Here is a 26,911-nt window from a genome sequence, read left to right as displayed (position 1 = left end):
ATGCTGATTTTTGAGTAAATATGGAAAAATATTTTAGTGTTGGAATTTTGTGGAGATTAGAAGAATTTAAAATAAATTGTAACAAGCACATGGTATAGGGAGAGGTATTAAATTGAGGATGGGAAAGGGATAAAGGCATAGTTAAATAAAGATGAAAATAGCAATAGAATGAGGATAGTTGGAATGCTCGTATCACTCTCGTATTACACTAATAGCTCTATGAATGGGAAGAAAGGTAGGAATATAAAGTAGAAAGGTAAAAAGTATAGAAAAAGTTATTAAAACATACTGAGCTAGCTATGGATATAAAGCCCAGCCTTTTAGTAAGGGCCCAGGTTTTGTAAAGAGTTAGTATAAAAAAGAGATAAATACCAAATGCTTGTACTGCAGGGAAAAAGCGGGCGAAAAAATTTGTAAGTCAAAACAGGTCTAGAACCGAAACCGAAAGTATAATAAGAAAGGGAACGATACCTGGAGTTTTCAAGTAAAACAAAGTGGAAGGAAGATGGTGGGAAAATGAAGCACACATATTTAGTAGAGTAGATGAATGTATCTGAGGCATAAAAGTGACTTAGGATAAAGCAATTTATAGCAGCATAATGGACTTGATAGAGAGCTGCGAAGAAGTGGAAATAGATATGGAAATAGTGACCTCTGTAGTCATATTTTGAAAAAATAAAGAGCGTAGAGATACATGAGTAGCATTAGAAAAGAGAGAGTATATCTATAATGTAGAAATGTGGTTGCAATAAAAGAATTTTACCAATATAAAGTCAAAAGATATACAAAAATAAAACAGTTCATAGATAAATTAAAAGTATTGAACATAGGCGTAATAAAATGAATATAAATTGAAATTATACCAAAAGGGGGTATAGCTTACATATAAAAATTTTTAATGACCAGGAATTAGTAATTACATATGTAAGCATAAATAGCAGGAAATATGCAAAGAACAACATAAAATCCTGAGATACAGAGGCCAGATTAAGACATAAGAATTATAACCTGTAGTCCAAAATGGAGTGAAACAAAATATCAGTAATCATTGCTGTAAAAATAAATAAATCTATTGTTGATAGAGTGGCATAAATCCAAAGGTAGTGTCAGATGTGAATTGAAAGGTTCAAGAGTGTAGTAAGAATCCATAGGAGGTTTTTGTTGAGGAAATAGTTTAAATCCAATGATGAAAGAATAGGAAATAAATCAGAGGATGTATATAACTGGATGACTGTAGCCCAATGGTGGGGTAATTGGGCATCAAATCATAAGGAGACTGTAGAAAAAAAAAAAAAAAAAAGAAAAAAATTTTTTTTTTTTTTTTTTGTAATATAAATTAAGAGTCACAAAAGATCCATGGAGTTGAAGAATCCAAAAATGAGCAAGTACTGAATAAAATAGCAGTAGTAATGAATATGTCCAATAGTGAATGAAATTAGTATACATCTAGAGCAAATAAATATAAAACCAAAGGTGGATATTCGAAAGTAGAGTTGAAAGGTATTGGAATTATTTGGATACCTTAAAGTAGCTTTAACACTTGAAAGATCCAAATAATGCATTTACCTATATATATATTATCCATGCTTGAAAACAAAAATGAAATATCAATAAAGTCTCCACAAGGGAAGTGAATTATCAGTAATTTCATAAAGGATTGTTAAAACGTATCAAATGAATACATGAAAGAAGTGAATACTTAAAAAGTAGAAACTTAGTGAGTACAAAAACAAAGTAATCATTCAAATGAAAATAATTCCATAAGAAATCATGTATAGTTACTACTCACCAAGTAGTGAAATCCCACCAAATAATATTACAACTGTACAAATATGAATAGAACTGACCAGTGCATAGAAAATTATAACTGAATTTATTCTTGATCAAATGGAAAACTATGTTGAAACAGTATTTTATAAAATAGATAGGGATGTTAGTATTAATTAGCTTATTGTAAAGAAGTTTAAGAGCTTTGGTGAACAGTAAATGGTTACTGCATATGTTAGCCAATCTAATAGTTTGAGTACAAATTATATTTTTATGTATTTTGTTGGAAATATTAGAACGCCAATTAGTAAGTTAGATTACATCAAAGTTGAATTTATTTCTTTTTATCAATGCTTCCCTTCCATATAATATTGACATATAATATATGTCAATATTATATGGAAGGGAAGCGTTGCTGAGAGTAATATAGAGGTCAAGGAAGTTTGCTGTGTGATTATTAGAGTTTTCTTTATTCAGTTTAAGTTCATTGGAGTAAATTGCTTTGGCTAATGGTTCAAAGTTTGTATTTAAAATCAGGATGTCATCTACCTATCTGAATGCTAAAAAGTTATGTTAGGGTTGGTTATGGTGTATAATTCTTCATAATAGTGTAAAAATAGGTTGGATACTAAACTGGAAATTTGGGAACCCATGGGCACACCAATGGTTCGTTTATAAGTGAGTTTGCCATCAAAGATATAGTTATTAAGTAAACAGAGATGGACATAATTGTTCCATGTATTATTATTTATATTCAATTCGTCTTTGTAATTTGCGTTTAAGTTACTTAAATTTATTATTATTATTATTTTTTAAATTTGTATATTTATTTCATTATAAAAAGGTGTACGGTATCCATTGTACCGTATTTTTTTAATTTTGTGGTGATCTATAATTGATCTTTATTTAGTACCTCTATATAAAGAATAAAATTATTATACAGGTATATATTAAAAGGTCGAAAACCACCGTGTTAGGTATTTCTTTTGGCCTAGGGGTGCCGTGAAAAAATTACTTTGACCATGACCAAAATTTACCATGAACCAAGAAAGTTTGGGAACCTCTGCTTTAGGCCAATAACAAAGATAAGATTTTAGAATAAATGTATTTCAAATAAAGTATTCCCCGTGAGGCCAAAAAACATAAACATTCTTTCAGCTTTCATACTTCTTTCTATTCTATCTTATTTTTATACTTTCTTTTATCTGACTTCCTGTAGGCCAGTGTCCTATGCAAAACATGTTAACCTGCCATTTCACATCGACTTTAAATTCTAATTCTTAATTTATATTTTATTTTACCTTCTTTTCAAGCTGATGTACACTTGTAAGATATAACTTCATAACCCATTTCCTTATTAATTTAATCCCTCCTCATAGTTAATTTCATTAAAAATTCTATTTATTTCTATATTAGTAGTGTGTGTGTGTGTGTGTGTGTGTGTGTGTGTGTGTATATATATATATTTTTTTCTTCTTTCTATTATATAAGCTGGTTAACTTACATTATGTCAGTGGTGTGGCTCTGATCAAGAGTGTTGTCTGTTCTATAGATTATTTCTCGCTGCATAAGGACCACCGCCATGCAAATCCTCTGCATTGTTTGATCTATCGGAGAATGGAAGGGTGGTTCGGTTCTTCGATATTTCCGCCTTTGCGATGATTTGTATGACGATTGAAATGCAGCGATTCCATGACCATTATTGGCTTCGTGGTCCTCTGTCGATATGGGGCATAATGGTCAGTCTATCATTTTATATTTTAGTTTTTGTAGTCCCTTTAACCCCTCTTTGGTGATATTTCATGTCTTTTGGAACAGGTACCTTTGAGGGGGGGGGGTACCGCTAAATTATTTATAATTGTTTATAATTATTTATAATATTATTTATTTATAAATTATTTATAATATTATTATTTTAAATTTACATCGTTTTTATTAATTGGGTTTAATTGGTTAAATTGTACAGGGGATTGTCGACTACTTTTTTTGTCTTATTATCTTTACTTTCCCTTCCCTGTTTGTTCATTTTATCAAGACATGATAGGTCGGGTGACCGAGCAGGCCAACGCACGGGACCACCACGTCCGATCCACTGTTGACCAAATGTGACATCCAGGTAGTTACGAACATCTCCGCTATAATGGGCAGGCGCTCCATCGTGTTGGAACCACATTGTCTGTTGCGTCGATGCAGAAATCTGTTCATCTCTCAAAAGTTGTGGCAATACTTGCTGCAGAAAGATCAAGTAGATAGGTCCGGTTAGACGACACGGTAACAGGTAAGGTCCGATGAGGTGATCTCGCAGGCCAACGCACGGGACGTGGTGGTCCCGTGCGTTGGCCTGCTCGGTCACCCGACCTATCATGTCTTGATTTTTATTTCTGGGGTCATATGAAATCGCTAGTTTATGACACCCCTGTTGACAATGCTGAGGAGCTGGTTGCAAGAATCGCAGTAGCTGCCGAAGAAATTCGAAATTCGCCTGGAGTATTCCAGAATGTTCGGATGTCCATGCGTCGGAGATGTGAGGCGTGCATTGTAGCCCGTGGAAGAAACTTCGAACACTTACTTTAATCCATGTACCTTTTGCTTCTTTTCATGTATTATTAAAACGATTTCTCACTTACGGTCTCTTTTCTTTATGGTGCTTCTGTGTACAACACCGCTTCAGGAAAGCATTTCCGACCCCACATTGCTATATGATTTCGAGTTGTCAGGATGTACCCTACCCCTCTTAGAAGTTCTGAAACGTTTAACTGAAACACTCTGTATTATTTTACGTTATATTTCGCTCTACATTTTTGCCGTGCTACTGGCTGATGTTTTTATTTTATTTTAAATATCAGATTTATTTTAATTATCAGATATATTTGGGCTTCATGTGGAGGATGTGCATTTGCTGCCTCTAATGATAGCTACATAGTTATATTTATTTATTTTTATTAATTTTGCCAAACTTTTCATTACATTATTTATATATATATATATATATATATATATATATATATATATATATGTATGCGTATATATGTATGTATATACTCACCACACATGCTAATCTTTTTTTTTTCCAAACAGCTTCAGAATTTGTAGGACCAAAAAAACGTGCACTGTGTGCAAATTTAATGCAAGTAAGTTTTACTATTGGAGAATTGTTTCTCGCTCTTGCTGCGTCACTTATTCATGATCGACGTACTCTGCAGCTTATCCTGTCTGTACCAGCAGTTGTACTCATCAGCTATTATTGGTATGTCTTATTTATTTATTATTTTTTTTTTTTTCTTAAACTTCATTCAGTTTAAGTTAATCCTCTTGCCTAAAATAAATGGCAATTTTCTCTTTCTGCTCATTTAATTATTTTTTCACTCTTTATGTAATTGTGCTAATAATTTTTATTTCATTTAGAACAAAGATCAACAACCTGTGGGCCTAGAACAGCATGCAGACTTTTTGTGTAGCCCACAGTGACCAGAAAAAAAAAAAAAATTGGTGTTGTGTACACACTTATTTTTTATTCTGTAATAAAATTAAGTAAATAATATCAACTGTGTGGTACTACACTCAGGGTAGTGGAAGATGAAAAGGATTGTGGGTAATTGTGCAGTCTGATATGAAGTTCTCTGAGCAGTCCAGGAAGCTGCCATGACAGCTCATGGGATTTTGTCAACGATATACAAGAATTTTGCTAGCAGGAATAAGGAGTTGATTATCCCATTGTATATGTCATGGGTCAAGCCACATCTTGAGTGCTCCATACAGGCCTGGAGGCTTCTTTTTAAGAAGGATGTAGAGCTGCTGGAATGGGTGCAGAGAAGGGCAACGAGATTGGTGAGGGAACAAAGGCGTGCCCTTACCAAGAAAGGCTTCATTCTGCAAATTTCAGCAGTTAGAGGCTGGGCACCTGTGAAGTGATCTGATTGAGGTGTTTAAGGCTTTGTTTAATGGCTTGAACAAACATAGTGCTGTGCGATTCTTCCCCTTGTTCAGATTATGCACATGAGGGAACATAAATTCAAATCGATGAAGTGCAGTTGCAGAATAGATGTGCTGAAGTTTGCCTTCAGCCAATGGATGGTTAATTGCTGGAACTAGCTGGCATCGATTGTTGTGGAAGTGGATAGTTTGAATAAATTCAAGGAAGAACTAGACAAATTACTGGTGGGGATGGATAGGTGAAATGTAATTTTTTTTTTTTTTTTTTGGGTGATGCTGTAAAGTTTACTTTCTTGCATCATTTGCCACTGTTAATACTAATTTTAACACATTTTTTTTTCTCTTATTTCTCATAATTGTAAGCGAGATCATAATTCTCCTAGCCATAGTGTTGGCAATAGTGGGCATGATCATCATCCTTCCACGTTATCTGAAAAAGATCTTGGTTTGAATTCCACTGAGACAGGAGGGTTGGTCTGCCTTGGAGAAAGGTTGCGTGGTTTTTAACACTTAGCAGCTCATGCTTTTCATCCAGCCATAACCTCAAAATAACTTAGCTGTAGCCGTGACAAGTATATTGTTAAATTCTTGTGAAAAATAAAATGTGTTCTTGTTGAGTTAATTAAAACTTACAAGAACATCATGGTCACAAACTCCTAGATATTGTAGGTGGTAGATGGCTTTCATCAACCGGTGAAATACCACCACTTTGCTTATTGGAGGCTTGAAGGGGTGAAACCCATGTTTAGTCTCTAGAGCAAAGTTTCCGGCACCCCCCCCCTCCCCCCATACTTCTCCTTCAACCCATGCACGGTACTAAGTACTGTAGGTTTTGATACCTTTCGTGTTTGGGGTTTACATAAAAAAAAATAAAAAAAAAATATCAAAATACAGTGTATTTTGATATCTAAGAATGATGACCATGATGTACAAATTCATTATAGCAACAGTTGTCAATCTTCCATTTTGGTAGTTCATTACTAAAGCAAGCTAAATTGGAATGATTCTGATATAGTCACAGGCATTATTATGCCAATGTCATGAAGAATTAAAATGAGGTGAGGTTCTTCACGATTTTGATTCTCTGGATATATTCTTTTAGGAAATACTTTTTTGGTACAAGTAATGACATGGTGCAGAAGTTCCCACTGAAAAATCATATTCTTTTGAATGCTCTGGTTGCACTCATTCCATCGGTTGTGTCATTTTCTGGGATTATTACTAAACTGCCAAAACATTAATAAATTAGATATCACTGTACCACCAGGTTGAAATTCATGTGTTGTGGCATCATTAGGGGGTTTTCCTGAATTCACCACAAACTATTAGTACCTGATAGTTTGTGTTGAACAATGCTTTTTGCATAAGAGTTTAATAGTGATGGGGTCATAATTCTTTGTTGAATCTTTGTGTTTTTTTTGTAGAGGGGAGAATAAAATCAAACTTACGTATAGGGGAGATTAAATTCCGTTGGCTAATAATTGATTAAATAAGTGGAGAATATAAGGAATGAGAACACAGACAGCTCTTTTCCAAAAATATGAGTTTTCATATATTTTCATATATCAGATCCATAAGAGTTATCTTTTTTTAAATGCTCCACAGTATCAGTAAGGTCATATTCATCAATTGTGATCATAGAGATAAGACTCTCTCTGAAGAGGTTTTTTGGTATATGGAAAATTTTCAGTTTTGACAGTGTCAGTAATAGTTCAAACAGTTTTATTAACATGATTCTAGTTAAGCTGGAACATCTTGAGTTAACTATGTGCCAGAATGCCATTAAGTCTTTCTAATGATCAATTCTGGTACTGATAGAAAAAATATAATTTCTATAAGGACTATTTTTTTTTTTTTAATTTTTTAAAATTAGCTCCTATTTTTTTAAACTTAAAAAAGTTAGATAATAGTTGAGTTTTGAGGGAAACAGAATGAAACTAGATTTTAAATTTATTAAGCCAATTAGAACCTCTTTGGTGAACCTTTAACAATAAGGAATAAGGATAGTGCAACAAGGATATTTTTATATTTGTAAGTTTGCTGAAAGGAACGTGGTAGTGTATGATGTCATGAAGGTTAGTAAAGAAAGATTAATATCATTAACATTATTAGTACTTTAATTAAATATAAATTAAAGTACTTTAATTATGTATTTTGAAGTTAGGGGTTGTACAGTGCAAGCAGTAGATGAAGACCTTACAGTTGGACTTTTATTACTGGTTGAATAATTAGAATGTTCAGTTTTCACAGAGTGAATCTTTTGTGGCCAAAGGTGCAGCTTAATTAGAATAGAATAATATTACAACAGTGGAAGTGGTGGTATTAATGGTAGGAACGATGTAATAGTACTACTATTTGAAGGATCTGCTATAGGGGTATTGTTAAACATGTTAGAGTGTGATTTTAGTCTTTGATATCAAACAGCAAGGAACCTTCAAAGTCTAGAGCAGAGCTTTTGAGAATTGAATATCGAGAAAAAGTATAGTTATGGGGGGCACTGGTAGATGATGCTTCATGAATCACTGGACCTATAAAGTTGCTTAGGCTAGAGGAACATCCCTGGGATGGTCAGAAAAAGAGTCATAATGGAAAGAAGTTCTCGCTCCCAGAAGATAGCCAATTTCCTGAGGCCTTTTTGCCTTATTTGACCAAAACTGGCAAAACAGTTAAATTCACTGTTTATGTTAAGCATAGTGATAATGTAGTTCTATAGCAGTAGACAGTGAGCTTGAAAGAATTTGAAAATAAATTACTTAACATTGTATTAATGTCTATTACTGCATTAATCAGGCCAAGTACCGCATAATTGAGTTGAATAAATTGGGTCTTAAAATTATCAAGTCACAATGATTGGACAGTAAGTGCTAGAGATTGTCGATCGATTTTGTGTTCCCAGAAGCTTCTTGTGAAAGCTTATCCTATGGCTGTATTTTAATATAAAATGCATATGTTTTTCATTAAGTTAAATTTCAAGTTCAAAGTTTGGGTTTTAAGAATCTCCAGACTTTCCCTCGTAAAATGTCCACCTTTTCAAAACTAAAAATGTTGCAACTTGCATATTTTACCGCTGTGAGGACAGGAAATGAAATTTTCTTTAAGTAATTTGCTATATTTTTGACTGCCATATTTTTATTTTACATGCAGTTCATTGTAGTAGTACTTAGTGCATTTTATGTCAATGTCATCTTCTTCAACATGCTATCTGCCCGCCCCTGTTCCACTTTCTGATGTCTCAGGCTGGGAATCCATTATAACAACCATTCAGCGTAAAATTTTATAGGAAAACACTTTTTACTCAAAATTTTATCAGTAGACACACACACATTAAGGATGATTTTTTCTTTTGTTTTTCACAAACTAAAGAATTAAAATTCAGCAAGCATAACCTTCAAAAAATTTTTACCTTTTCTTCTTGTGGAAAATACTAAGCTAGATAAAATAACTTCACTATAAGCAAAGAACATGAGCATCTGTGAATCAGGTATACAGATTTTGTAGCACTCTCTTCATAAAATGCAATTTACGCTAAGCAAAATCCCAGCTGTAATGCTCATAGCCCAGATTCAGTCAGTGTGCTGACATCGATCAGTGCCTTTCCTTTTACAGAGTTAATTTATTGACTGCAACTGAATGGACGCATATTTGTGTTAAGCCACTTGCAGTTCATTTTGATGCAAGTTTGCATTCTGGCAGCAAATGTGTTAATATGCTGGTGTAGAAAGCCCTCATTCACTAAATCCAGAAAAGTTATACAGGTCGACCATTACTAATCTGGCCACTGGTAATCCGGTTCCACTGCTAATTCAGACATAATTTCCGCAAATGTAATTTCAAATTTCCCGGGTCGCGCACTGACCTGCCGCTACTGTTTTGGTGGCGTTGTTTGCAGCATCAGCTGTTGGCGCAAACTCGTAAACGCTGGCAAGCCATTCCCACTTGTTTTTCTGTATTTATTATTATAATCTGCTCACATTTAGCCCCAGCTATAGTTCCAATGCATAAAGGAAGTGCCTCTCGTGGTGTAAAGCGCAAACACCGTACATTGTCCATAACAAATAAAGTTGAACTTCCTGAAAAACTCGACAGAGGTGTGTGTCTGTGAGAAGTTTAACCATACTTAATTGTAAATTCCAGCAATTTCTCTCAGTTCCTCTTATTTTAGTAATTTTCTTTTAGCCATTCCTTTTTAGATTTTTTTTTTTTTTTTTTTTACAACACACTTGTACAAACTTGCGAAAAAACATAACACAATATGATGGATAATACAACTCACTAAGACCTTGTTTTCATGAAATCTCTAACAATACTGATAAACTTATTGCAATGTTTGAGAGTTTATTTTATTGTAATTAGTTTTATTGCAGCACTCGCCGCACATGCAATAAACTAATCACAAACGACCTTCATATGCATGTTGTAATAGCGTCGCACGTATGTGGCCGACATGGCTTTTCAAGAAATAACATAACCGACATATGTGGCCACGGTGGCCACATATATGCAACATAAAAAAAGACTTTTTTTTTTAATATTTTAAGCAAAAAAAAACAACAACACTGACATTACAATATTTATTTTAGAATTACTAATCAAATTCTTTCCTAAATATTTTTTGGCCCCTGGGGAATTTTTTCTTAAACTAGCTTGGCAGGCAACGTGTTAAAGGCAGGATGAGGTGGTTAGCTGTTGTGTAAACTGTATGTGCTAAAATAACCACCGGTGATCTGGTAAACTCACTAATCCGGCACCTCACAGGTCCCAATGCCACTGGATTAGTGATGGTCGACCTGTAATACTAAGGGAGTAATCAACCTACAGGTTCTAGTTAAAATTCTCTCTTTTAAGTTATTCTGATTTGCATGCTTACCCTTGTATAGTTGCTCATTTTCATTATACCCATTACAGTCATTTGGTCAATGACATACTCCTACTGTCATTTCTGTTCCAGTGCTTATGTCACACCAAACTAACTCAACATTACACTGATCACTCCTGTCAACCAGGTGCCCTGCCTTAGATCCTATGTACTTCTTAACCAAAGGTACACATTGTACTTAACTTCAAATTCATCAAATTTATTTACTGTAATCCATAACATTAGTTTACAAGCATGTATATGTAACTGTTTTTCTCTTAGGAACCTTAATGCAATCCATATATTTTCATATTCCATGAGGATCCCCAGCAAGCCTTGTAATCCTCTACCTGGATCTTGCTTTCCAGGCTGCTTCATGTTCCTATAGAAGCACCATAGTAATAAGTTTCACTTCTGCTTGCAGCTGCTGTTAAACTGTTAATTTGCACATCCCCAAGTTAGCAGTGTCCTGATCCACCTAAAAAAAAAGGTAAACTGCAGCCATTATCAACCCACTGCAGGATGGAAGCCTCCTAAACAATTCACGCTGAGGGAAATGGACCGTAATCTGCCATGCTGGTCCAGTGCGGGTTGGCAGATTGACTGTATTTAGCAGTCAGGGGCTTGAACTGCACTTCCACTCCTGACCATTCAGCTAACACTGCTTTAATATCGTCAGAAAATATTCTTGCAACTCTTCTAATTAAATTATCCTATTTCTCTGAAAACAGTCTCTTCTGTTAACATCGCAGACCATGTTGACAAAAATTCTATCCCATCAGCGTTGCACAGTCTTTTTCAGGGTTGAACTGATCGACATGGTTCTCATCATGTACTTCCTCCTACTATCATGTTTGAGCAGAATTCTAGACACTTTCAAATTTAATTCTAATTTGGCTTTTTCTTAACATTTCCCCAAACTTAGTATTTACTTAATGTAAATCCTTAGTTCTCCTATTCTCCTATTCAATACAGGTGAAATTAAAAATAAATGAGAAATATTTTTTAAATCATTTATTATTTTAAATACAACAATTTCAATGTTTATCTCCTTCAAAGTACTCTCTGGCCGCACTTATGCAGTGCTCCATTCACAATCTCCAGGATCTAAAAAAAAAGCAGAGAAGTGTTTGGAAGATACCGCCTTTAAACGCTATTAATATTATAATATGCTGGGCATATAAATTAATTTTTGAAACTATTTTAGGTAATTTACTTCTTGGTAAATTGAACTTCTCTTTGGTAAACTGACATATGGCCCACCACGCACACATACAGCATCAGTTACAAACTAAAGCAGAGATAGAGGTACATGTATGCATCTCATTTAAGAATCAGTTATTTAACAACAGAGTAAATTCTGCAATGCTGAGTGTAAGTGACCTAGAAATCACCCACCTATACTTCTTCCTTTTAATGAAGTATATCGGCACATATATCACTGTAGCATATTGAGCACACATTGCTAAATAGTAATAGTATTTGTAATAGTACTGTGGCTCCTTGCACTATAGTAATAATGCCAAGAACCACAGTCTTTTGCTGCACTGGCAAAAAAAAAAAAAAAAAAAAAAAAAAAGCAGCAGCAGATAAGAAAACACAAATTATATGCTTCCCTCTTCACATAAGTATCCAATTGACCTTTGAATTTATTCAAATTGTCAGCCTCAACTACCTGCAAGGGCAACTTGTTTCAGATATCAACAGCTCGCTGGCTAAAAGAAAACTTCCTACAATCTAATCTAAACCTCAAGCCCTGTAATTTGAATTTAAGACCCCTAGTTCTGGAATTCTTTAGAACATTGAGAATTCCACCTTCATTCATTTTACTAATCCCTCTCAGAACCTTATAAACCTCAATCAGGTCATTTCTGTGGTGCCTGGTTGCCAAGCTCTGTAGCCCACATAATCGACCTTGCTATCTCTACAGGTTAGCATTTGATAGGACACTGTGGACTTTCCTGGCTGCCTGTTTACATTATTCAGAAAACTTCATACCTGCCTGTATTGTAACTCCCAGTTCCCTTTCCTCCTTCACCGTTTTTAATTTAACCACACCAAGTATATAATTTATTTGTGGGTTGCCATTCCCCAAATGTAAGACCTTGCATTTAGCAGCATTACAACATAGTTGCCACTTATCTGACCATATTTGAATACTGATCAAGTCATCCTAAGCAAGATAATGAAGTTGAGACAGCAAACTGATTTTTTTTATGTAGCTTACAAAGGAGAATCCATATCAGCAAAGAATGTCAATACTTTGTACTTAATGTTAATGTTAACCCTACAGTACGATTTTATTTGATTTCATTGGTGTGATTTGTATTTAGTATATTTCAAAAGATCTTAAATATGTTGATTTAAGATCTTTTAAAATATCTTCTACATTATTTCACCCAATGTCATTTTTGGTTTGATTTATATTGACTAGCATACAACCAAGAATTCTAGTGAATGACATATTACATTAAAGTTTGATTTTTTTTTCTGTCTAAGGTTTCTACCAGAATCCATAAGGTGGCTGATTTCCACAGGAAAGAATGAACAAGCAAGAAAAATAATCATGGACATTGCCAGAAAGAATAAAATTACAGTTCCAGAACATCATCTTTGTACAGAAAATCTATGCAAATCAGCAAATCAGTTTAGAGAATCAGAAACTGTATGTTATATATTTTATTTTCTTCATTAAAAAAATAATAATCAAAAATAATACTATAAAACCTCACAAAACCAGGAATTCTGGACTTAGATCTTGTTGATTTTTCAGACTTAACTCTATATTGAATTGATGGTAATAAAGTGCACAATAGCCAAAAGTTTATACAGTATTTCAGCTGAGCTTTGATCACATTTGACGGACACCGAATCTGTTGAGAAACATGCACATAATGAAGTTGTGGAAATACGTTCTTCTGCCATGTTCTGCACGGAGTTTGAATACTAAGGGATAGCCCATCATGTCATAGTAGGAATTTGATCAGTATCAGGAAGTTACAGCAACATTCTTGTCATCATGTACATGTGCACTCCTGTGTGTAATTTACATTTACAACAATTGAAGCAGTGATACTTGATGAGACAGAATTTCTCTCTTTCTTTCGTTTTTTTTTTTTTTTTTTTTTTTATGTAAAATTATTTGTGATGTCAGACTCACGAGATTTTATTGAAATAAATAAATAAATAAACAGTTTTATTTTTGTAATAATGATATAATGGACCAGAGTTTTATATAACATAAAAAAAAATGCTGAACATAATCTGAATGCCTTATTTATTACTTTAGTCAATTTCATCTAAATTGTTATTGTTATTATTATTTGGTTTTTAGGAGCATTAGCAACTAAGGCCATATTGCTCCGGGATATGCGGTGGTCATTCCCTGACCTTTCCGCATTCTCTGTATTTGGTGGTGATGGGCTCAAACCCCGGTCTAATCAAGAAGCGTGTGCTGCGCACTGCTGCTCCTTCCCACCTGGCTAGAGGCGCTTTCATCTAAATATTTATCTGATCTCATCTAATCCCTTTTTTTTTTAAATTTACATAAATATACATTTAATACAATAATGCAATTAGACACTTTATTAAATCAATTTTATGAGGGCTGTTCTGAAAATACATGGACTGGCAACACTGCTTCATTGCTATGGAAACGAGTGACGAGTTTGCAGTCTAGGAATGTTCCCCCACCTTTTCTTAGTTTGTGCAAGCATATCATGTAGTATTCATTTTTGTGTTCGTTATAACAGTTTATGTGAAAATAAAAAGTGTTTTTAGATGGGAGGACGAGAAAGATATGAGAAATGAGGAGAAATTACACGCTGAGGAAGATATAAGGAGATGAGAAAGATGAGAAAGAGACAAAGGAAGGCACCTGGGGTAGATGGAATCTATCTGTTATAATGAAGGAGATAGGAAGACATCTTATGCAGGTCATTTGCTCAAGCAATTCAGTCAAGTTTGGAATTGGATCTAGGCCAACAAATAGGAATTATGTTTGTCCTGACACACTGTTCCTGTTAATATATGATGCGAGAAAGCAAGCTTATACAGCATCAGCAAAAAAATAAATAAACCTTCTCATTTCACCCATCCACTCTCTCCAAATGTTTGTCTAGTTCTGCCTTGAATCCGTTTAAGCTATCAACTTCTACAATGAAAAATGGAAGTTAGGTCCATCAATCAACAACACGCTGACTAAAGGCAAACTTTCGCACATCTATCCTACCTGTCTTTCCTGAATTTGAATTTATGCCCTCTCGGGCGATTATTCTGAGCAAGAGAAAGAATCCCATCAACATTGACCATGCTCAAACCATTCAAGGCTTTATACACTGCAATCAGATAACCTCACAGGTGCCTTTTCTCCAGACACTGTAATTTGCAAAACAGGTAGTATATAAACTGTAAAGTATTTTATTATGTGCAGGTATTTTCATACCTGCACATAAATATTTATTGCATATTGTATTTCAATGCCCAGAAAAGGCTGAAAAAGTCTTTCTTCATAAGAGCAACTCTTTGTTCCATTCACTAGTCTTGTAGCTCTTCTCTGTACTCGTTCCAGCAGCTCTACACCCTTCTTAAAATGAGGCCTCCAGACCTGTATACAGTACTCAAGGCATGGCCTGACCATTGCCTTATACAAGGGGATAATCACCTCCTTATCCCTGCTAGAAACATTCCTGTATATCATTGACAAGACACCATGAACTACTCTTAAAGACTGTCTGCACTGCTCAGAAAACTTCATATCTGCCTGCACAATTACCCACAGGTCCTTTTCATTCTCTACCACTGTCAGTATAGTACCACACAGTTGATACATTACTCTGGGGGTTACTGCTTGCCATATGCAGTACTTTACATTTGTCAATATTAAACTTCATTTGCCACCTCTCAGCCCACCTGCTCAACTTTTCTAGATCCTGTTGCAGCGGTGTACTGTCATTAACAACCCAGTCAATCTTCTTCTTGTCTGCAAACTTATACTTAAGCCTGATATACCATCATCAATATCAATAATAAATACAGAAAACAATGATGGACCCAACACTGAAACCTGTGGGACTCCACTAATAACATTAGTCCACAAAGAGCAGTGTCCATTGATTACCACTCTCTGTCTTTTTCAACTGAACTATCCCTTTATTCATAGCAGCAATTTGCCTCCACTGCCACACTGCTCCAATTTATGCAACAGTCTTCCATTTGCAATGGTATCAAAAGCCTCTCTAAGATTCAAATATATGATATTAAAATTATTCTTTGCATCCATTTCCTTTGTGACCACATCATAGTATCCAATCAAATTGGTCAGACAAGACTTCCCCTTAACAAACCCATGCTGTTTCCGAGCTATAACTGTAGTCTTGTTTAGATGATTCTGCAGTGCTTCTTTAAACAGCAAAGAATAATTTTGATATCATATCATAAATATATGATATCAAAATTATTCTTTGCATCCAGCTCCTTTGTGACCACATCATAGTATCCAATCAAATTGGTCAGACAAGACTTCCGCTTAACAAACCCATGCTGTTTCCGAGCTATAACTGTAGTCTTGTTTAGATGATTCTGCAGTGCTTCTTTAAACAGTGCCTCCATTAATTTCCCTGGAACAGAAGTTAAACTAACAGGTCTGTAATTACTTGTGTCATCACTTGATCCTCCTTTGTGAATTGGGATCACATTTGCACATCTCCAGTCAATGGATACCTCCCCCTGAGTCCAAGGAAGCTCTCATAATTATGGCTAAGGGTTTGCTTACTTCCTTTGCTGCCTCCTTTAATATAACTGGATAGATCCCATCCACCCAGGTGTCTTTCTTATGTTTATTTTTAACAATTTCTCCTCCACTTTGCTCTCAGTTATTACAGAATCATCTAGCTTACTACCAGAGTTTAATTCACCTCTGGCATTCCCCTCCCTGAATAACTGCTCCTGTGTGAATGTAGATGCAAAATGCTCATTTAGTTTGTTAGCTACCTGAGGCTTTATACTGCAGGATCATCTACAATTGAACCATCAATATCAAGTGGATCAATCTGATTCATCCCTTTCCTTCTAGAGTTTACATAAGTAAAGAACCCTTTGCTATTTTTCTTTGTGTCCTTTGCCAAAGATTTCTCGTAATCTGCCTAACCTCCTTTGTGACTTGGTTATAGACCAGCTTATATCTATCATAGGCTTTTGTGTCACCTGTTAATTTATATGTATTCCATACATTTTTCTTCTCTGCAACATATCTCATTATTTCATCTGACATCCTTTTAGGCAGAAACCTTGAACAGCATTTCTTGGTTGGTATGCAAAGCCTAGTAGCTTCCTAGATTAATCCTTTGAATTCTTCCCATTTTGAATTTGCTGTTGATAACGTGATCAGTTGGTCCCACTGTATAGAATTTAAATACTGTCTCAGACCACCTTTATAAAAGCAAAAACTCTTCCCTTTACCCCTGATGGTAATTACTTCTTTGAGTAAAATGCACTTTAGCATACTGTGATCACTGCCACCTAGTGGTTCCTTTATCTGCAGACTCTTAACCCCTTCATGGATTATTCTGAGATATCTCGTTTTTAGTTTAAAAAGTTATTTGGAACTACACAAGATATCTCGGAATAAAAGCAAACAATAATACCTCCAAATTTAGGACTGAAATATATTTTATTCAGAATTTATCTGGCTAATTTTGCATTAGTTACATAAATCCCGAGATTTCTCGAAGTGAACTCTGTGAAATCGCAGAATTTTCTTATGCCTGGCAGCAGACAATTGGCTTTCATTTTACTTATATTTGTACAGCAATGTCAGAATGTAGTCAGTTCACAATTATTGCTTCTGGTGGGAGGTTACTGCTTGTGCATTCCACTCGATTTCAATTTATTTATATAATGAATAGTGAAGAAGAGATTAGTGACCATTGATATTGTGAATTGGAAACTTCTTCTTAAATTCGATTCTGATGAATCTGTCTCTGGTTTTGATTCAGATGAAGAAAATGATGATGTCAGTGTTTTAGATGCTAGATAGTGGTTCAAAATTGACTGCACTAAAGACCTCCCCCCCCCCCCCTTGCCACCTCTAAGATTTCCATTTTCTGCACAGCCAGCTTTGTGCATTGAAAGCAATACAGATGACATGATTTCTATCGAATATTTTGCTTTATTTTTTGATGAAGAGCTAATCAATCTAATGTGCTCCGAGACATAAATTTGCAGAACAAAGTGGCACTCATGATTCTAGTTGGACTCCACTGATGCATGCTGAATTGAGAGTGTTTTTTGCTCTGAAAATGCTGCAAAGTATTGTGAAAAACCCTGATGAATATATGCACTGGTCAAAAAAAGCAGTGTTTGGAACTACATTGACTCTCAGGTATTATAAAAAGATAAAACAGTACCTTCATTTCTCAGATAATGAGTCATATGATGCAAATACACCCAAATCCAAAACTAAACAAGATTTATGATGTCTCTTTCTTCTTAGAAAATAAATTGTTGAAGTCTATGTTCCTAAAAGAGACAACAATAGATGAAAGCTTGATGCTGTACAAAGGAAGACTTGGTTGGGTGCAGTACATGCCATTGAAGCACTCAATGTTTGGCTTAAAGTATTATATGCTGCGTGAATCCGAAGGTGGCAATGTTTGGACTTTCATAATATAAGTAGGAAAAGGTGCAGAAATGGATCCAGACTTTATTGGTCTTCCAATGTCTACACAAGTGGTTTTGACTCTCATAAAGCCTCTGTTTGGAAAAGGATATTGCCTCACAGTTGACAGTTATTATACCAGTCCACAATTAGCTGATATTCTCATCACAAAGAAAACTGATGTTTATGGTACAGTGAGACTAAACAGAAAGGAAATACCCAAAATTCTGAAGAAAGAAAAGCTGTAAAGGCAAGAGGTTCATCTGCTTTTCAAAGAGGGAAAGTCATGGCCTTACATTGGAAAGATAAAAAAAGGTGTAGTGTTGTTATCTATGGTCCATAATCCTTCTCAGGAAGAAATAGAAACTTGAACAAGAGAAATGAAGTGACTCAAAGTAGTTTGTGACTATAACCTTTCTATGGGAGATGTAGATAAAGTTTATTAGCATTTGGCAAACTATTCCCTGCCCAGGAAACTGATTAAAAAATACTACAGGAAGGTTTTCTTTCACCTAATGGACCTAGCTGTGTGGAATTCATTTCTACTGTGTAAAGCCATGATTTCAGATGGTCAAAAAGCTCTTTCACCCTTTAATTTCAGATTGGACTTGATTGATGAACTTATCAAGAAATATCACCCAAATTCCACCAGTTAGAAAGGGAAGACCGTCCTCAACATCTCACCCAACTCTCTATTCACCAGGCCATTACCCCATTGATATTCCATCAACTGAGAAGAAGAACTTTCCAACTAGAACTTGTCAGGTATGCTCCAAAAAGCAGAACAGAGATGGCAAGAAAATTCGAAAGGAGACGCGCTACATGTGTGAAACATGAAATTTGTCTTTGCATCACTCCTTGCTTCAAGACCTACCACACCAAGTAAAATTACTGTTTGTTTTTCATGAAATGCCATTTTTTTTTTTTTTTTTTTTTTTATGGAATTCAATTTGGCTTTCATGGAATAAAGGAAGTTTGCAGTTTTTTTGTGTTTTTTTCTGTTTTCTTTTAGCTCAAGCACTAATTTATTAAAAAAATCTATAGTTTGCACACTTTTTGGCATACGTGAGATAACCTGGGATAGCCCAAATGGGTTAATTACTCCCATGTATTTTCTACTAAAAAATTTATAAAAACACAAAAAACTATACGAGTAGTCGCATGATGCATACTTTTAATCTGTAAAATAAAAAAAAAGTCAATTTGCTATGGCACATTTTCAGGAAAAAAATGTTCCGGGAAGGGGTTAATGCAGAAGAATCACTACTGATAATCAGGTCAAAAGTATTACTCCGTCTGGTTGTCTCCTGAACATGCTGCTGTAGAAAACAGTCATCCAATAAATCCACAAAAACCTTGCTAGTGTTGTTAGTGACCAGTCCACAAATTCTAATCAATGTTCCTGTAATTCAGAGATCACCAAAATTGTCAGTCTTGCTCATTATCTGGTCTTATTATTATTATTATTAGCCAAATAGTACAAGGAAGCCTGAGGCTTATGCTGTACCAGGCAATAGAGAGAGAGAGAGAGAGAGAGAGAGAGAGAGAGAGAGAGAGAGAGAGAGAGAGAGAGAGAGAAGTAAAAGGGAGTCACCAAGAAAGAGAAGAATGATGATATCCAGCTCAGGACCCTAAGTTGTGATGCTGAAGATGTTGAAAATTTACTTGATTCACATGGTGAAATGCTGGCAAAAAGAAGTGATTTGAGAAGGAAGTCTGAAAAGTGAAGTGAAACTATAAAAACTAAGGAAATTGCAAGCATTCAAGGACATTGCCAGGAGAATGGCAGCCTTTGAGAGGATTTGGTGAAGCTGATGCTCTGTCAGCTTCACCAAGGTCAATAGAACCCATTCAAGATGGCCTCTGTTGTTACAGGACCATCTGTGCTGAGGTAAAACAGGTGCAGTCAGATCTCATCAACACTGGTTGGAGCAGTGAATAGATAATGAAGCAAATGCACACAAATGAAATTGTCTAGTTTTTGTGGCATTAAAAACACTCAATTTCTTTCTCTTTCAAACTCTTACATATGTTTTAATATTTCACTTTTAAAGGGCAATATTGTTTGGAGTTTCTGAAACCAAGCAGTGCTCAAATCCAGTTTGATTTTGGAAATCCAGTGCATGGTTTCAAAATTCTTTTTATAATTGAAAGTTTGTAAATTAGAAGTTCATAAATCAGCAGCTGACCATATTCTGAACTATATATGAACTGTTTGGTTGTAATTATTATTATTTATTTATTTATTATATATATATTTTTTTTTTTGTAATTTGTCTGCTTTGCCATTCATATATCTGCTGTGCTAGTTCATATGGTCATCTTCATGTATAATGCATCACATATATCTGCTTGTGTTTACTGGCCAATTTGTATATGCATTTTGTGCTTGCCGAAAAAAATATAATAACTCATGCAGTAGAGAACCATATTCTATTCAATTCAGGTTGGCTTACTACAGCCCAAGCATTAGAGAATTTCTCCAGTCTCTGGCTGGATTTAAACCCAGCCCCCCCCCCCCCTCTCTCTCTCTCTCTCTCTCTCTCTCTCTCTCTCTCTCTCTCTCTCTCTCTCTCTCTCTCTCTCTCTCTCTCTATATATATATATATATATATATATATATATATACAAGTGACAGTGAACTCATTATTCTGCCATAGACGACTTTCTATATGCTTTTCTTGCTTTTGTATTTAGGGCATCCATAGTATTCAAACCAGTTTCTCTTCTGTATTAAGTGTACATATATCTTTACATAGGGGAAATTTTATAATTTCTCATCAATTGATTAGAGTTAGGAAAAGCTTAAAATGCCAAAGTTTGTGACAAGGAATATGTACTTAGTCAAAGCTTAATAAAAAGATGGCACTCACCTCAATAATCCGTTATGGGTATATGAATTATGAAACAGTGGTGTGGGAAATCTTTGATTGAAACTAAAATCAGAAGTTAAGAATCGTGATTAAGAAAGCGTAATTTAAAAAACTTAGCCCAGAGAGGGGGAGGTGCACCACATCATCCTCTTGTTGTAAATTACAATACTGTATAAATAAAATACCTTAAAATTAAAAAAGGAATAAGGCCAATAGTTGTGAACAATGTACTTTTGATAGATTCATCTTCATTTGGCTGTTAAAATCTACAGCAACCTTCTGCTCTTCATTTTAATGCCAACTGAAGATGAATTTATCGAAAGTCTGTCATTCATGACTATTGGCCTTATTCCTTTTTTAATTTTAAGATAGTTTATTTCTACAGTATTGTAATTGACAACTAGAGGATGATATGGTGCATCTCCCCCCCTCCTCTGGGCTAAGTTTTTTTAAATTGCGCTTTCTTAATCATGATTCTTAACTTCCGATTTTAGTTTCAATCAAAGATTTCCCACACCACTGTTTCATAATTTATATAACCATAACGGATTATTGAGGTGAGTGCCATCTTTTTATTAAGCTTTGACTAAGTACATATTCCTTTTCTCATCAATTTTAATATATTTAAAAGTGACATGATGTGTGAAGTATGTATTTATGACTATTTATGTCTCTACCTCTTTCCAAGAGCTCACTTATTAGGAAATCATATCAAGGACATTTGCCCGGACCACTAGATTTTATAAGGAATAGAACCTTGCGTAAGCAGTCACGTAATGTGTCTATTATTTGGTAAGTTTGTTCATGGTTTTCTAGCAAAAAAAAATTTTTGTTGATTTTTTTTATTTGTGAAATAATATGGCAAAGTGTTATTATATGTTAGGTCATTAGTAATCTGAATGTTCATAAATAAATAGAAATAAATAGAACTAGAGTAGTGTTTCTGCTCCTTTATTCTTATTTTACCTTGTGAAAAAGAAATTTTTTTTTGTCATATGGAGTCAGTTGTCTCACTTAGAACTAGTTTTCCATGAATGCCCTACTTTTCAAATAAATCACATTTTGCTGAAAAATTGTGTATGCTACTAATTTCAACAGTAAGAATATGTGTAAAAACATATAACAAGTTGTTGCATGGGCCTATAACATAGTCCCAAGCTAGCACATCTGTTACTAAATAGTTTTCACAGATATTTTTTCGTAATCATCAAAATGCATTATTCTAAAGATAAAATAATGTTTTAGAATTGTTAGTGATTATTTAAAAAAAAAAAAAAAAGTTTGCATACCTAAAGAATATAGTTTTACACCAATTGAATTTTTTTTATGATTGATCAGTAATTAACAAAATAAAACTTTAAGGCAATCCTCTCAGTGCTAGCTCCTAATGAAAAGTGACAGCTACCCCATTCAAACCACATGCTGTATAAACTTGAAAAGTGCTATTTTTTTATACTTCTTATACAGAAATAAAGGTTAATCATACAAATTTAAAAAGGAATTTAATTTGGGGCCCAGTTGAGCTTTCAACTGCCCAATTCAATGCCAGAGCCATTGCTTGCACATCAGCAATCCCCAAGATCGAATGCACTGGTCCCACAGGAGGCAGTTATTATTGGTGACTCTGTTGTCAATGAAATAGGAAAAATGTGCAAAAAGGATAGGTGACATAGTTCCAGGGGAAAGTCTGCCAGGGGCAAAAGTAGATTATGTTGTAGAACAGATAGCAACTTTTAAGAGCACTAATGACATTAAGAATGGGAGATCTGAAGGCTTATTTAACAAGGCAACGTTTGGAAAAAGTTGTGAGTTAGGGTTAATTTTGAAAGAGTCTGCATTCCTGTCCAGGCACAATAGAAAGTAGTTGAAAGCCTTGTTAATCAATTTGGCCCAGGAGAGAATGCAAGGTTCATGGGGTAGAATTTTTTTAGTGCAGCCTCTGCTTGTTAACAGGAGAGACTGTTTTTAGAGGGATGGGATACACTTAAATAGAAAGGGTGCAAGAATATTTGCTGATGCTGTTGAGGCAGTGTTAGGTGGGTAAGTTATCAAAAGTGGACATTGTGGGGATATCAGAGACATGGTGTCACTCAGACATAGGGATGCAGAATTTGAATATGGGGGGTACAATGTGTACAGAAAGAACATAGTTTGTAGTGTTGATTATCAAGCAGCACTAGGGGGTTGCCCCCAGCTCCATGTTTGTATACTCTGTGCCACAGTACAAACTCTGTAAAGGCCAGAGGTAATGTAATTTTTAGTGTTGATTTGTGTAGTGTAATGTTGGGTTGTGGTGGTCTGTTGTTCCTGTGGTCATTTAGCTATGGGGTATTTATTGGGACCTCACATTGTCCATTCTTGCCTTGGGGAGGCAGGCTGGGTGTGGTGGGGGTGAACCTTGAGTGATGCCTGCACTTGCCTGGAAGGGGAGAAAAAAATGGGAAGTTAAAGGGATAGAGGGGGACACCCCTGTGCGAGCCTGTTCTCCACGGGGGAGGTGGCTTTTAAGAACAGAGAAAGATTTGTGGTGATAGTGTCCACTAGGCAAAAAGGTTGGTTTGGGAGGTGGGAAAGGGATTTTAGGGAAGTAAAGTCATAGGGTCAGGGTACCCTATGTGGGAAGAAGATTGAACTGCGGACATGCAGTGTCTCTGTAAGTAATCCCACATTGGATAGGCTAGCCAAAGGATTTAATTTGTCAGCATATCTCATACCGTGGTTAAATCAGGGCCATGACGTCAGCAAGGCAGGAAGTTTCCTAATAGATTGCACCAACTGTAGTCAAGTTAGGGGCCTATTAGAACACACACACACACACACACACACACACACACACATTCTACATGCACTTCCAACTGCACATCTGTCGTACTTACATTTACGGCATCACACTTGTTTTTTTTTTTTTTTGTACATATTTTGGGACCGACTGAATAATAGTACATAACACTCTCACTCTCTCACACATTTGTCATTCTTACATTCATCATTATACAAATGGATAGGACATAGGTGCTACCTAAAAAAAAAATTATATATTTTTTATATTAATCACATTCATTCGCCCACCACATAGTTTACACAGGTGATGATATTCACATTTATATAGCTTATGCTGCAAGAATAGCTAATTTAGATTTTTTAAATATACATATTCAGGGTGCAACAGTTGGCACTTGTAAGACATGCTCATTCATTCCCCACTTTCACACACACTTATCCCACTCAGTACAGTACCTTGAATAGGACAGCACACAATTTTTTTTTTTTTTTTTGTGGGTTAAGTGGACTTATTTCCCATCCGACAGAAGATGGATTGACACACACACACACAAAACAGATAACATATATTTATGGCTAGGTATATAAAATAATTATAGACGTGTATGACGATAATTATGTTTTTCTTATTCCCAAGGAATTGGGAATAAGAAAATAAAGATATTTTATATTTTCAAAATCCACAAAAATTATAAACAGTAATTTTTAAAAATAGAAATAGGTTTATTAAACAATTCTTGAAAACATAAACAATCAAGAATCACATTTCTAAAAAACAAAACAAAAAAAAAAAGAAACAATCACATTTGTTACATAAAAATCACATTCAACATATAAGATTGGTTATTAACGTATATTTACTTTGTGGCATTTTTTATTCACAAATTCTCTTATAATTTCATCAACAGGCAATTGTTTTAATATTTCACTTTCTATAGAAAGTACTGATAAAGATGATAATTTTGACTGAGATAATCCAGATCACAAATGATTTTTTATACAATTTAATGTTGAAAATGCTCATTCACCTTCTGCATTCATTCCCAAAATTAATAAGTAAATTCAAAGTGCAATATTTGTATTTAGAGAGAGAGAGAGAGAGAGAGAGAGAGAGAGAGAGAGTCCTCACTAGAAGTGCAGTTTGTGAGTTTTTATATTTGTGCATTTGGTTTTGCTCACAGAAATGTATTTGCTTGCTGGTTTTCAGCGTGTAGGGCTACACCTGCTCAGTTTGGGCTTTGCTGGGTTGAGGAATTATTAAAATGCTACCTTTCTTCCATCACTTGCTGTTGTACTTTTTATCTTTCCTCTGAATAAATGGAGAATGGAGCATTGGAGCTGAATTTCTCATTCTGCTTCTTCCCGTGTATCTATCTCCATTTCTCCTTTTTTTGCACTTCTCAACTTCCATTCTCACTTTGTTAGGTAGGTGGATTTCATTTTATTCTTTCTCTAAATTCACTAATTCAGCTTGTGGTAACTTGAAGTTTATAAAGGTAATGTGCCATGTAGCTGTCATTTTAAAGATTTTCTTTTCTTAAATTTCTTCCAATCATTCTGGTTATCAGTGTTCATGAAAAAAAAAAAAAATATATATATATATATATAGTACTTCCAGGTGGAACTTTGCAAAATTAGCATTATTGATGCCAACCTTTAAGTTGATATAGAGAGCTTTTGTATCATACACTTAATAAAGGACATATATAATAGTTTATATTATTCAGTATTTCTCTATATTATTTTACTTTATTTTATTTTAGTTTATGTTATTCTGTACTTTATTTTATGCTTTCTTTTTCAGTCTGTATAAAGTTTGTATGATGATTGACTTCTGTTTGTATGTTTGCTTGACTTCTGTTCCAGGGAAAATAATGGAGTCACTGCAGTCACGTCATGGATTTGTTAAGAAGTTATCTTGTCTGACCTGTCTGATTTGATATTATGATACACTAACAAAGCAACCAGATGCAAAAATAATTTCTACACAATATAATTTCAGAAATGCTTTTGACACTGTTCCACATAAAAGTGCTGTTTAAATTGAAGCAGTATAATATAGGGAGAAGTTACTGCTATGGATAAAGGGATAGAGTTTGAAAAGAAGGCAGAGTGATTATTACTGTTGACTACTCTTCTTGAACTGCTGCTGTTGGTGACAGTTCACCAACAGCAGCATTCCAAGAAGAATTCCCCAGAGTTCATGCTGTCCCCATTGATTATTAATGAGGGCATATCAGGCTTAAATGTCTAAGTTTGTGGATAATGTAAAGATTGGCAAGGTGTGGTACTTCAACAAGATCTGGACAAGGGCAGACACACTGAGAAGTGTCATTTGAAGTTTAACAGTGACAAATATAAGATACTGCATATGTGTAGTAATGATCTCAGAATTATATACGAAGTGTGCGGTATTAAATGCACAGTAGTGGAGACTGAAATAAGTTTGAGGAAACTGTGCAGTCAGATATGACTTTCTCTGAGCAGTGCAGATCGACAGGGATAAGAAGATGATTAGACCTGACATAGCCGAGTAGTCAGGAGCATGAATTCAATAGCACGTGCTCTTTGAGTGGACTGGGGTTCAAGCCCTTGACTGCTAAATACGATTAACGTTTGTATTGATTGTAAACTTCACTGACTTGGTGGTCGTGCAAGAGCAACAAAATTAGTGAGGGGAACAAAAGAGTGCTCTTACCAAGAAGGGCTTCAATTCTGTAAATTGCAGACTGAAAATAGGCATTTATGAGATCTGATTGAAATGTTTAATGGTTTGTGAATTCAGTAAGCCCAGTGCTGATAGCATCCTTCTTGCTAAGACTATACGCATGAGAGGCATAAATTCAAATTGAAGAGGGATGGTTGTAAGATAGATGTGCAGAAATTTTCCTTCAGCCAGCAGATAGTTAATTTTTGGAACAAATTTCCATGTGGTGTTGTTGAAGTGAGTAGTTTGAACAAATTGAAGGAAAGAACTAGACAAACTATCAGAGAGAATGGACAGATGATGCGGGAAGTTCCCCCACCCCAGCTGATGCTGTATTA

At 34.9% G+C, this 26,911-nt stretch overlaps 1 protein-coding gene across 2 annotated transcripts in view; it reads left to right on the top strand.

Moving 5' to 3' along the window:
* Positions 1 to 26,911, top strand: part of LOC150085601 (organic cation transporter protein-like) — a 302,555-nt gene that overhangs the window by 120,801 nt on the left and 154,843 nt on the right. For both annotated transcript variants that reach the window (XM_090373385.1, XM_090373384.1), the window contains exons 5-7: positions 4,846 to 5,014; positions 13,055 to 13,220; positions 21,774 to 21,877. In XM_090373385.1, coding sequence (XP_090229511.1) covers positions 4,846 to 5,014; positions 13,055 to 13,220; positions 21,774 to 21,877 — 439 coding nt within the window. The remainder of the gene's footprint in view (positions 1 to 4,845; positions 5,015 to 13,054; positions 13,221 to 21,773; positions 21,878 to 26,911) is intronic.

This window comes from Mastigoproctus giganteus, chromosome 5, assembly GCF_048544385.1.
Source record: "Mastigoproctus giganteus isolate SK-2022 chromosome 5, ASM4854438v1, whole genome shotgun sequence".
NCBI classification, from domain to species: Eukaryota; Metazoa; Arthropoda; class Arachnida; order Uropygi; family Thelyphonidae; genus Mastigoproctus; species Mastigoproctus giganteus.
This window is presented reverse-complemented; position numbering and strand designations above follow the sequence as displayed.